This window comes from Chelmon rostratus, chromosome 17 (assembly GCF_017976325.1).
Source record: "Chelmon rostratus isolate fCheRos1 chromosome 17, fCheRos1.pri, whole genome shotgun sequence".
In the NCBI taxonomy this organism is placed as follows: Eukaryota; Metazoa; Chordata; class Actinopteri; order Chaetodontiformes; family Chaetodontidae; genus Chelmon; species Chelmon rostratus.
Window position 1 is genome coordinate 4,048,561 of NC_055674.1, and position 11,384 is coordinate 4,059,944.

The following is an 11,384-nucleotide window of genomic DNA, read 5'->3' on the forward strand; positions in this document are numbered from 1 at the left end:
TGTGGTTTAAATCTGAGCACCGCCTCTTTTCAATCAAATTGGCTTTGTGATTGGCCGAGACAGGTCTTCGATTGCCCTACATGGACCAATGAGTGAAATCCACATCCTAGGACGACAAAAAGGCACGCGACGTTTTCATGGGAGGACCTCATATTTTGTAATAGCTGCCTTTACAACTGCCATATGAAACAACAGCCAAGAAACGTTAATTATAACAAGTCTTTTAGCATTGTTGATGTTATTTTTCACATCAAATCGACGCGGTTACACCAAAAATACCATCGGGTAATTGTGTTTAAGATTGAATTTACAAAACTAAAGCTAATTATTCAGGCATGGTTGTTTATACCAATGAGGTCCTTTCACAAAACTAATTTTCCTGACGCGACCGCTTTTCCCCCACTAAATATAGGCTTTAAAGTCTCTATGAAAACACGAACTGTACTCGCTTGACACTACACTTACCTGCATTACCTGATGCTTTGGATTTTACAGCTGTCCTGGGGAAGAAAGTTGGACTGTCGGAGGCATGAGATACACCAGAATGACACATAATAAACAAATGACATGATATCTTATTGTCTGCAGCTTCAGACAATTCAGGGTAGCTTAATTTGCTAGCAAGCTTTGGCAGATTAAGAGTTACTGTGCCCAAGACGGTTTGACATTTATCAGCAAACCTTCAACTAACGTTACCACAGAAACCACAGCTAACGTGAAACAGCGAGCACCATATTCGGGCTCGTGACATCGGCGATAGTGGAGCGGGACGTCGGTGTGAGGGGCGCGGGGAGCGGACCGGTGTCGGTTGCCATACCTGGACTGGTGGACGACAGCATGGCTGCGGGAAAGGGAGCTGGCAAGCCCGCCTCGCTGTGGGACAACATGCGGATACGGTTCATTGTTTGCTTCTTCGGAGTCTTCGTGTGTTACTTTTACTACGGAATATTACAAGAGACTATGTAAGTAACAGTCAGTTACCAGATTAGTTTAGGTTAACCAGCCGGTACAGATGGCGTCCTCTTATGTGCCAAACTCCGTTCAAAAATCATCCAGTTTAATGTTGCTTTGAATGTCAACAGTTCACGAATCAATACGAGCTTTATGTTATTTTGACTATACCGTAGCTTAATGTACGGCACAATTAAGTAAAAAAGTACATAATATGCTAGTGTGCTCAATATATTCGTTATGCAATCGCCTGCGAGGTATTTAGAGTTGCCTCTACCAATACGAAAGGCAAGTCTGACATTAAATCGTCACATTTTGGAATGGAGTTTGGCGTGACATTCTGTTCTTACTAGAAAAAGCATTGGCCCCATAACTTTTAATACTCTATTTTCAGTTCACTAAAACTACTGTGTCATTATCATACATGGGGTAATGGTTTTATTATGTTCCTGCAACAAACATTGACTTTCATCCTTTGATTATATGTCCATGTAACATTCAACTGTAAAAAAAAAAATCAGGTCACAATGGTTATTTGTGGTTCTCTAGACAGAGTAAATGAGGCAAGTTGAGCTCCGCCTCTATAGCATATCACATACTGAGGCATGACACTGATGGTATGTTGTTGCCTGAGTCACAAGAGTGAACGGGAAACATATCTGGTTTCAAAATGATGACTCGAAACTGGCGTCTCACCCAAGCAGGTGTTTCACAGAAGGAAATGACTGACTTCCATTTCATATTGTTCTAACAATATTACAGTCTCCTATTAGTTCCTGGTGACTGTGGACAATTGACACCAGCAAGCAACACTTCTCCTAGAAATTCTTGGTCCCTTAACAAAATGTCACCAAGGCCACCCCTCCCTGTCAATTGTAATTTAATGCATCATGGCTTCTTCTCTCAAAGGGATCTTTTCATAGCTTGCTCCTGCTAGGAAGGCCTTTGTAAGCTCCTACAGTTTCAGAATCATTGTCTGTGATCTCCTGCACTAATTACACTGTTGTTTCTTTTACTTTTCCAGCACTCGAGGTGATTACGGTCAGGGAGACAAAAAGGAGAAATTCAGATTTGCCCGGACATTGGTCTTAATCCAGTGCATTGTCAGTGCTCTGTTTGCCAAGATCTGTGAGTATGTGCTTTACAGGAGAGACAAAGTAATAAAAGTCGTTAACACAAAAAGCATCCAAAATATATTTATGAGGTTGTGAATCTGCCAGGTAACCTCGCAGGAGAGACATGATCCAGATTCTCACACAAGTGCTTTGAATTTTAACTTATCAGGCTGACTGTAACATTGTACGGTGTACATTCAGTCACATTTCTGCTTGTTGATGCCTTTTCTTCTTTATCACCAGTGATCCAGTTTTTTGAGGGCTCCAAGCCGGATCACACCAAGAGCTGGCTCTATGGTCTGTGTTCCCTCTCTTATCTTGGAGCCATGGTTTCCAGTAACTCTGCCCTTCAGTATGTCAACTACCCCACACAGGTGAGTCTGCACTTTTAAATGAGGCGGGGTTATTTAGTTAACATGACTCTTTTGGATCATCAATGCTTTGTGCTATTGCATCCTAAAGCTGAGTTTTTCTTGTAATAGGTGTTGGGGAAATCCTGCAAACCCATACCAGGTAAATCTGATAACATTACTTTTAGTTAGCCTTCTGCTGCCTACATATCAGGATACCTGCACATCACTTCCATAATATGATTTTACAAAATAAATAATATTACAGTTACAACTACTTCCTTCATATAGGAGACTAGCAGGTAACATGAAATGGAAATGCCTGTATATTTATGGTCATATACTGTATGCTACAACATCTAAAAGAGTACTGAGTGAATAAAACACTCAAGAGCAGAAAAATGCATGTCATGTTTCCCACAGATAGTAAGTCCAACGAACCAGTTTCACAGGTCTGTCAAACAGATGCACTACACCCTGACTCCAAACAGGTTGAAAGGCTGTAAAATGTAGTGCAAATAAAGACAGAATGTAATCATTTGCAAACAAACATTTACTGACAACAGTTTTCTGAAGTGTTCCTGAGTCCATTTAGTAATCTCTTCTTTATACAAACAATGTGTTCACAAAGTGGTGAACCTCGCTCCATTCTCACATGTGAATGACTGAGCCCCTCCAGGATGCTCCTTTCATACTCAATCATGATACTATCACCTGTTGCTGAACCTGTTTACCTGTGGAATGTTCCAAACCGGTGTTTTTGGAGCGTTCCACGACTTTCCCAGTCTTCTGTTGCTCCTGTCCCAACAGTGTATGTCCAAAATGATCAGCAAATGATCACACTCTGTTTTATTTCTGTTTTACACAGCGTCCCAGCTTTATTGGAATCGGGGTTGTAAACCTCTAACCCTAACCCTAAACTTGTGGTTGCTCATGTTGTAAAGGGACAATGTTCATTCTTGTCACTGCCCACCTCTTTCGATCCTCAGCTCTGATTGTGTGCCAATATTGACTAACTGTGAATCTGCCACATATCATAGACTAATGTGCGGATGTACATATTTACCAAGTGTACACAGTGTATATTACCCTTGTACTTGCCCCATGGTACTTGACAAACAGGAGAGATTCTGTGCAGTGTGTGGTGCTCAGAGCATACAGAGCAGGTTACAGTATGTTCTGTTTGTACATGAAGGTTATATCTAGGTTGTCATCTCTTGTTACACACATACACACTCTCTTTCACCATCCATCCATATTTTCCACTCTCAGGCCTGAAGGCCTCCTGTATCCAGGAGGATTAAAACACACCCTAGCCATGGTATCATGGCTGAAAACCATCCATCATACTGTTGTCGTTTTGTTGCAGTGATGATCCTTGGTGTGACCATACTGAGGAAGAAGTACCCACTGGCTAAGTACCTGTGTGTGCTGCTCATTGTGGGTGGTGTAGCTCTGTTCCTCTACAATCCCAACAAGAGCTCAGCTGTTGCAGACGACCATGTTTTTGGGTTTGGAGAGCTGCTGTTGGTGAGTTAATATAACTTTATGTTCCATCCATTTCACATATATTCCATTTTTTCCCCATATGTCTCTGATCTATCTGTGTCTCCTTACTGACGTTTCATGGCTTGGTCGTGTGTTTCGCTGTGTTGTAGTTGGTCTCTCTGACATTGGACGGTTTGACCGGTGTGGCCCAGGACCACATGAGGAATCGCTTCCAGACGAGTGCCAACCACATGATGCTGAACATCAACCTGTGGTCCACTCTGGTGCTGGGACTAGGTGAGTCAACTGTGCTTTCTGCCAAATGCTTGTCTAACTGAACATGTGCTTTGAAGTGCCAGGACCATGGAGGGTTTCTTCCAATCAAACTACCAGGCAATTTCACTGATTGGCACACCTGCAGCCAGAGAGGAGAAGCTAATGAGCAAAATCACCTTGATATAGTTCTGTACTGCCAAAATGTGGCAGAATGAAACAGAAATACTGATGTGCTGAATGTCCTGTTGCAAAACTTTCTCTGAGTATTTCTTAGAGAACGCTGAAAGCAGTGGTTTAAATTCTTATTGGGATGGTGATTTTTTTTTATATATACAACACTGTAGTGTTAGGAACTCATTTATGCACTTTACTTCAAACAAATATTGAACCAGAAACATTTTGCAGCAAACTGGTGCAGTGTTTGTATATCCTGGCACTCTATAACACATAGTTGCTTGTTCTTGAGCTACAACTTGTAATTGTCATACTTGTACCACATTGCACAGGATACTTGGGTATGCTGCGGTTTTGCAAATATGCTTTAAACATCTCATTTACAGTCATGTCTGCTCCTTAAAAAATCTGAAAAGGTCTAAAATGCTCCGAACCGAAGGCCCAGATCAGTTAACATGTCTTGAATTCAGACTGAGGTCTTTTTTTAGCATGCTGTTCTCCTTGAGCTGCTTGTCCACGCTGCATTTCTATCGCTTTAAGGTGTTTTAGTATCAGCAGCTGAGTTTTATCATTGTTTTCGGTGTAATGTTCTGTATTCCTGAAAAAATTATGTCAACAGAAGTTATTTCATGGACAAATAGCTGCTGTGATGCAGGAACCAATGGCATTCAGAATAAGTAAAAAGACCAAACAAAAACCAAAAACAGCCGTGTTAGAGGCTCTTTAATAAGAGCTGAACAATTTTCAGGAGCAAAAAAACTCATTAATTCAGTCAAGGCGAAGTGTTCAGTGTTATCTTTATAGATAAGGAATCCTGCACTGCAGAGCTCTCAGTTCTGTGAGGAGGTTGCTGTAATATGCTGAAGAGAGAGGTGCATAAAACAAATGCAATATAACAAGGGGCTTTGTGAGGCGAGGCACTAATGGGCTGTAAGATAAAGATCAAAAGGTCAAAGTCAGAATGAGAACTGAGAGATTGTTGTCATTCTTATAACAAAGTAATTGGAGTTCCTGCTGTCTCTTAGTAAGTGGCCATCTCTCCTGCATTTCCCCCTTTCAGGAGCCGTATTATATTAAAAAATGCCAAATTTCTTTTTGCAAAAGTGAGTCAGGCTGCATAAGAATCCCTTCAGAGGTCCTCAGTTTTAGTTTGCGAAAAATGTACATACCTAAAGACACCCCTCCTCCCTTCATAAGAAATCTGCCTTCGCCAGCTTGGAAGTGCTGATATTTCCCAAGATACGAAGGTATTCTTGTACCTTTACTCCCACGAATCCATGACACCCCCTCACCAAGGCTTCATCTAACTGCTGCTACTGTATCACACCACTTGATGGTGCCATATGTCCACACGATGAACACTGTGATCTGATTTTCTCAGCACATCAGTGCCGAGGAGAAAGCCCTGATGTGCAGAAATATCTGACATTATGTTCAATTACTGGGTTGTTTTTGAAATGGCATTAATGTTGTTTTCCTTTTTTATCGATGCTTTCATCTTCTCTGCTCTCAGCGGTATTGTGGACAAGGGAGGTGTGGGAGTTCCTTAGTTTTACAGAGCGCCACCCGAGCATCATCTACAACATTCTTCTGTTCGGACTGACCAGTGCTTTAGGCCAGGTGGGTGGATAGACAAAAGGACCTGATGTGTGCTTGGATGAGTTGATGGCTGGAAGAAATCCTTTACTTTGATAAAAGTTTTGGAATGAATGCTTAGAGATGAGAGCTTCCTGAGAGTGCATATCAACATTACATTCCTTAATGTGCTTTCTAAATTATTTCACCAGACCTTCATCTTTATGACGGTGGTGTATTTTGGGCCTCTGACCTGCTCCATTGTCACCACCACAAGGAAGTTCTTCACCATCCTGGGCTCTGTTATTCTGTTTGGCAATGTCATGACTATGATGCAGTGGGTTGGCACCATTCTGGTGTTCCTCGGTGAGAGCTCATTCTGGTTTGACACTCTGTTATCCTCTCGTACTATCAGTATCTGCATGTCTCTCCTGCCTGCATATGTGTTTGCCAGTAAATTTAACGCTGACATAGTTAGAGACGATGTAAAAAAGAAGATATTCTCTAATGTTTTTTTGGTTAAATTGGTAAAATAATATCTGTTCATCTGCTGAGGCTTTCCCTCCTCAACCACATCTTTGCTTCTTTCTCTTTAGGTCTCGGACTTGATGCTAAATTTGGCAAAGGCCCCAAGAAGACGACACACTAAAACATCCGGAGCGACAGAAACATTGCACATCAAATGGAAACACTAAAGCCAGTATCTTATTTTCACAAGACATCCTGTACAGGCATACTGTATGTGCCTATGGTTTTATTTAAATACGGTTCAGATTTTCTGTGTCTAAAAGAGAGTTCTTGTAGTTTTCAACTCCAGCTTCTGTTGTGTACTGTTGAGATATTGAAGAGACATGTTTTACTTGGGATCAAGTCCTGAATGAACTATGATGAGCCATTAACATCTTTTTTTGACCACAAGACATCACACTCTTGTGGAGGAGTTTGGACTGGCTGAAAGACACGGGTGGAAAATACTTCATTTAGACAAATTCTTTGTTTCTTCTTAAACCAGCTCACCTCCCTTGGATGGATATTGAACCAAACAAGGCCGAAGACGTAAAGTTTCCAGCATTTTTGTCATGAACCTACCACCAAATACGACTTGGTTTACAAATTGTTGCTTGAAGATGTGTAATTATCACATATGTAGTTTATTTCTTGGCAAACAATTTGCCAAGTATCAAGTCATTTATATGATATAAAGGGTTGTTATGTCATGTCAAATCTTAATGTTGAGTTGTTTTTACTTTTATTTTCTACAAATTGAAAATAACATGCCATAAAAGGGAAATTGTGATATGTCATGGTGATTTTCTTTTTATTACACAGACTTCTCTTGATTGGTTCACATCAGTCAGTTGTGATACTCATCTCTGATCGGATGCTGTTTGTTAGAAATGGCTGTAAAACCGCAAGCACCTACTGCTTAGCACTTAATAATACAAGCGCAAATCATTACCACAGCAACATATGTATCTGATAGCCAACTTGTTTTTTTAAATAAAAAGCATATTACCAACTTAATGTTATATCATTTATCACTTGAACTTTGTAAACATTTTCGCTATTGATATTGAGACAAACAGCAACATGAAGCTTATACAATGTTGTAATATCTTAAAAAACATTTGTGTGTTGGCTGCTTGAAAAAATATTTAAACACTTTGTTAATGGGAATAGATCTCAGCACAGTGTATTTATAAAGGAAATAATAGCACAGTTTCAGGGAATCAGCACCTGTGTTACCTGTGAATGAGAAAACACCAAACTCATAAATATTAACCACCTAGAAAATCAATCAATCAAAAAGTAGGTGAAATAATGATTATAATTTATAGGACAGCTCCTCAAACCTGAGCATTAAAACTAATTGACTTTCTTGAAAAATTCCTTCTCATCTGATCGGGGAAACAGCGCCCCCTGCTGTCACGTTGTGGTACAGGACGTTCACCTCGCTGATACAAGACAGCAGCAGCAAACTGTCTTATAGCTGCCTCCATCATGTCACTGACATTAATGAATAAAACTTTTATTAATTTTGCATTGCTGGAATTTGAATTGTCTAAAGAGAACTGAACTAATATAAAAAAAGTAGAGTTAACACTACGACTTGATAAAATGATCATACATAGCCATAGTGACTTTTTGTGAAACAGGATTCAACACACACACACACACACACACACACACATTACATTGTACTTTATATACACTTAGTGTATATAAGTGTAACATATAACTCTTTGATGAGAAATATTCAGTAACAGTAAGGTTCAGTGTTGATGTGGTGCTTAGCCCTGTTTGAGGTTGAAAACTGGTGATTGAACCGACATTACAGCCACTTCACGCCAGAATAAAATGCTGTGTGGAGATAAAGAATGAAGCGATAAAACAGCACATTAATGAAACCTAAAAAATGGCTTTTATTAATTGCAGAGTTTCATAAATACTCGACTCGGTACACATCATAATTAATAATTATATGTTTTCGCCGCTGTCGTTCAGGCACTATTCTAGCATCCTATGTGTGTGTTTCCTCGGCCTTTCTTCCGCCAGATTAAACTGCGCACCGTTTTGGCAAGAGTGTTCGTAATCCCTTCATTTCTATACGATTTGAGAGAAATCAGCCTCACAACCGCCATAATGCTCGGCACGATACGTAAACAGCTTAAAAGCCACCCAGCTGTAAGTATATCGCGATTATATTCAATAAAGACTCATATTAGAGTTCTTGTTCTAAACTTTGACCATCTGTGAATTTTTGTGGCTAACTTAGCTTAGCTAAACTAGTTAGCGTTCCTAGCTATAGCAAGCTAGTACTCTGACCGCAGTGACTTTGAGAAAGCAATTAAGATGCTTGGCTCTTAATTTTATTTTGTAACAAGTATGGAGGAACACACATATTTTCCCACTGCCGTGTGCAAGAAGAGTTTTGATAGCTGGTACTTTGAAGTCAAGTGAGGTCACGGCTTCACCCAGAAGACAACAACTGATTATTAGCGAAGAGGGTCCGCTGTGCTGAAAATAGCAACTAGTTAGCAAGTTAGCTGGCTAGGTAGCGTTAGCAAGTAGCACTTCGAGATGTTAACTCACACTAGAATTTCAAACTTTCCAAGACACACGTGTTTTTTCTGTACAGATTGTTACTTGACTTGAAAAAGTTAACTTGGTCATTAAGTAGTGACTGAAAGGAAGCTGTAATATAACAAGTAGTTGCTGTAAACTGGCCCATCTCAACACATGACAGCTGTAGACCGCAAGGGTAAAGAATTTGAGACAGATTATACAGAGGTAATGTTTAACATTACGTTACAGTTGCATTATACAGGCAGTGTTTATTTTTAACGCCAATGTGCTGGCCATTGTTTGCAGTGTACGCAAGCTGTCAGCAGTTTCTGTGTTTACTGTTAAAGTGCTTCATAGAGCTGTGACAGTCCGCATTTCAAGTTGATGAACGTTTCTTGCCTTCCTGTCTGACACTTACAGCTGATCCCCCTTTTCTTCTTCATTGGTGGAGGAGCAGCCATGTCTATGATGTACCTCGCACGTCTGGCCTTGAAAAACCCTGATGTCTGGTGAGGCTTCCAATCGTGACACAGAAAACCTTCTTCTGCCTTTTATTGTACCAGTATTTCACTTTTGCACTTTTCCAAAATAGTAAGTGGTCAGGGAGGGGAGGGAGTGTGTGTAATTTGCATCTAGTGAGACTTGGACATGAGAAAAAAGGTTAAGAATCTGAAAGTTTTGCAGCTTTGTTTTTGTAACACAAGGAAATCTTTTACTTCCAGGCTATGCATGAGTCAAGTCAAGTCTCTTTTGATTACGCTTTCATAATGTGTTCCTGTTTTCTCCCCTGCAGCTGGGATCGCAAGAACAACCCAGAGCCCTGGAACAAGATGGCCCCTACCGATCAGTACAAGGTGTTTCTCAGTCACCTGTGACGACATCTTACCACTCATGCTGTGTTGCAGGCTTGATTTTCTGTGCTGAGTGTTGGTGGTTACATTCAGGGATCATAGTATGGAACTTTGCCAGAGTTGTTGCTTAGCCATGGATTATACCTTCAATTGGATTAATCAAATGACATAATCTGGTTAAGGCTCACTTGTACTAACAAATCTGATAAAGTCATTAACTGCTCAAACTCAAAGTTTCCAAACAACAAGAAGGCAAATTAATTTCTGAATTAATCAGAGATGAATGTTTTACTTATTACAAGAAGAAGATCAGAACAGCCTAAAACTTAAACTTTAAGTCACCTGAAGTCACTTTTTTTGTGAAATGTCTGTTAGTTCTTGAGCAAAGACGTGTTTGTTTTCTCAGTTTTTCACAGTTAACATGGACTACAGCAAGCTGAAGAAGGAGGGCCCCGATTTCTAAAGATCACATCTGCTGGACCAAAAGCACAAAGATGAGCTGATCCGCACAGCCCCGGTTTGAACTTCCTCCAGGAACTGAGAGATGCAGAGGCTAAACCCGCACAACGATTCATATTTAAGTTTCCTCATTGCATCTCATTGGCTTGTTGAAACCATGTCTCTTTATTTCTCATTATAAGTGGTTGTCAATAAAGTGAAGGAGTCTTTTCTCCTCCATACAGAGAAAAGAACCTGTGTCATTCATTGAGATTCAATTTATGGGCACTTTGCTTTCTGTGTCTTTGATTTTGCATCATGTTTTATTGGTATTGTCACTTTGACGTACATTACATACACTTACATGCGTTACCACCCAGACCACCTTCCACACAATGTTTACAGTTATGTCATGCTCGGCTGTTACTATATGGGCTTTGCTTTCACCTCATTTCACCTTCGTCCTGCCTTAACCCAGCTGCTGGTGAATTATGTGGCACGCTACTCTTGGCTGCTTTCCAGGGTCTTATCGGTATGGCGGGGGCAGACTTTAACCTGGTCACATTTGAGCAGTGGGCTCCCTCTGGTGGTAACTGTGGCAGTCCGGACAGTGTGGTGATGAAACCTCTTCAGTATTTAGACCTGTTTAAGACCTACTAGCTGCCCAGTGCCTCTGCTGCATAAGCTTCCAAGCTTTCAGAAGATGCCATACTTACAGAGGGAAGCATGAAACAACGTGGCTTGTTCCCTGCAAAGGTTGACTTCTGTTTGTTTAAAGCAATAATGTTGATGTGTAATGCCTGAGCCTTGGAACAGGGCTGGAGTGGGATATGTGGAGGTGTTTCTTCTTATGGAATGTCATCGCTGAGCTGGATGAGTTTGTAAATGTCAACAGGTCGTGCTGTCCCATATGCAGCTCGGGGAAGTGCGACAAGGATGAGCAGCCAACGCAGTGTAGAAAATGTCAAGGAGACCTTCGTATTTGAATAGAAGCCCACGTCTAAATCTTGATCCACGCTCTCCAGGGCTTCACACACGTATCTGTCGTCTTATTTTTTTATTTCTTCACCTGGGGAAATGAAAATTAACTTTGGCACAGC

At 40.7% G+C, this 11,384-nt stretch overlaps 2 protein-coding genes across 2 annotated transcripts; both read left to right on the forward strand.

Moving 5' to 3' along the window:
• The first annotated feature begins 408 nt into the window (after window positions 1–408).
• slc35b1 (solute carrier family 35 member B1) lies at window positions 409–7,463 on the forward strand. Its single transcript, XM_041957391.1, has 9 exons — window positions 409–962; window positions 1,976–2,079; window positions 2,310–2,440; window positions 2,549–2,579; window positions 3,786–3,946; window positions 4,075–4,201; window positions 5,868–5,974; window positions 6,142–6,295; window positions 6,526–7,463. Exons 1-9 carry the CDS (start codon window positions 838–840, stop codon window positions 6,576–6,578), a joined length of 993 nt encoding a protein of 330 aa, XP_041813325.1. The 5' UTR covers window positions 409–837; the 3' UTR covers window positions 6,579–7,463.
• A 1,017-nt stretch (window positions 7,464–8,480) lies between these two features.
• Window positions 8,481–10,530, forward strand: ndufa4a (NDUFA4 mitochondrial complex associated a). Its single transcript, XM_041957535.1, has 4 exons — window positions 8,481–8,614; window positions 9,416–9,504; window positions 9,789–9,849; window positions 10,253–10,530. Exons 1-4 carry the CDS (start codon window positions 8,573–8,575, stop codon window positions 10,307–10,309), a joined length of 249 nt encoding a protein of 82 aa, XP_041813469.1. The 5' UTR covers window positions 8,481–8,572; the 3' UTR covers window positions 10,310–10,530.
• Window positions 10,531–11,384: the final 854 nt, after the last annotated feature.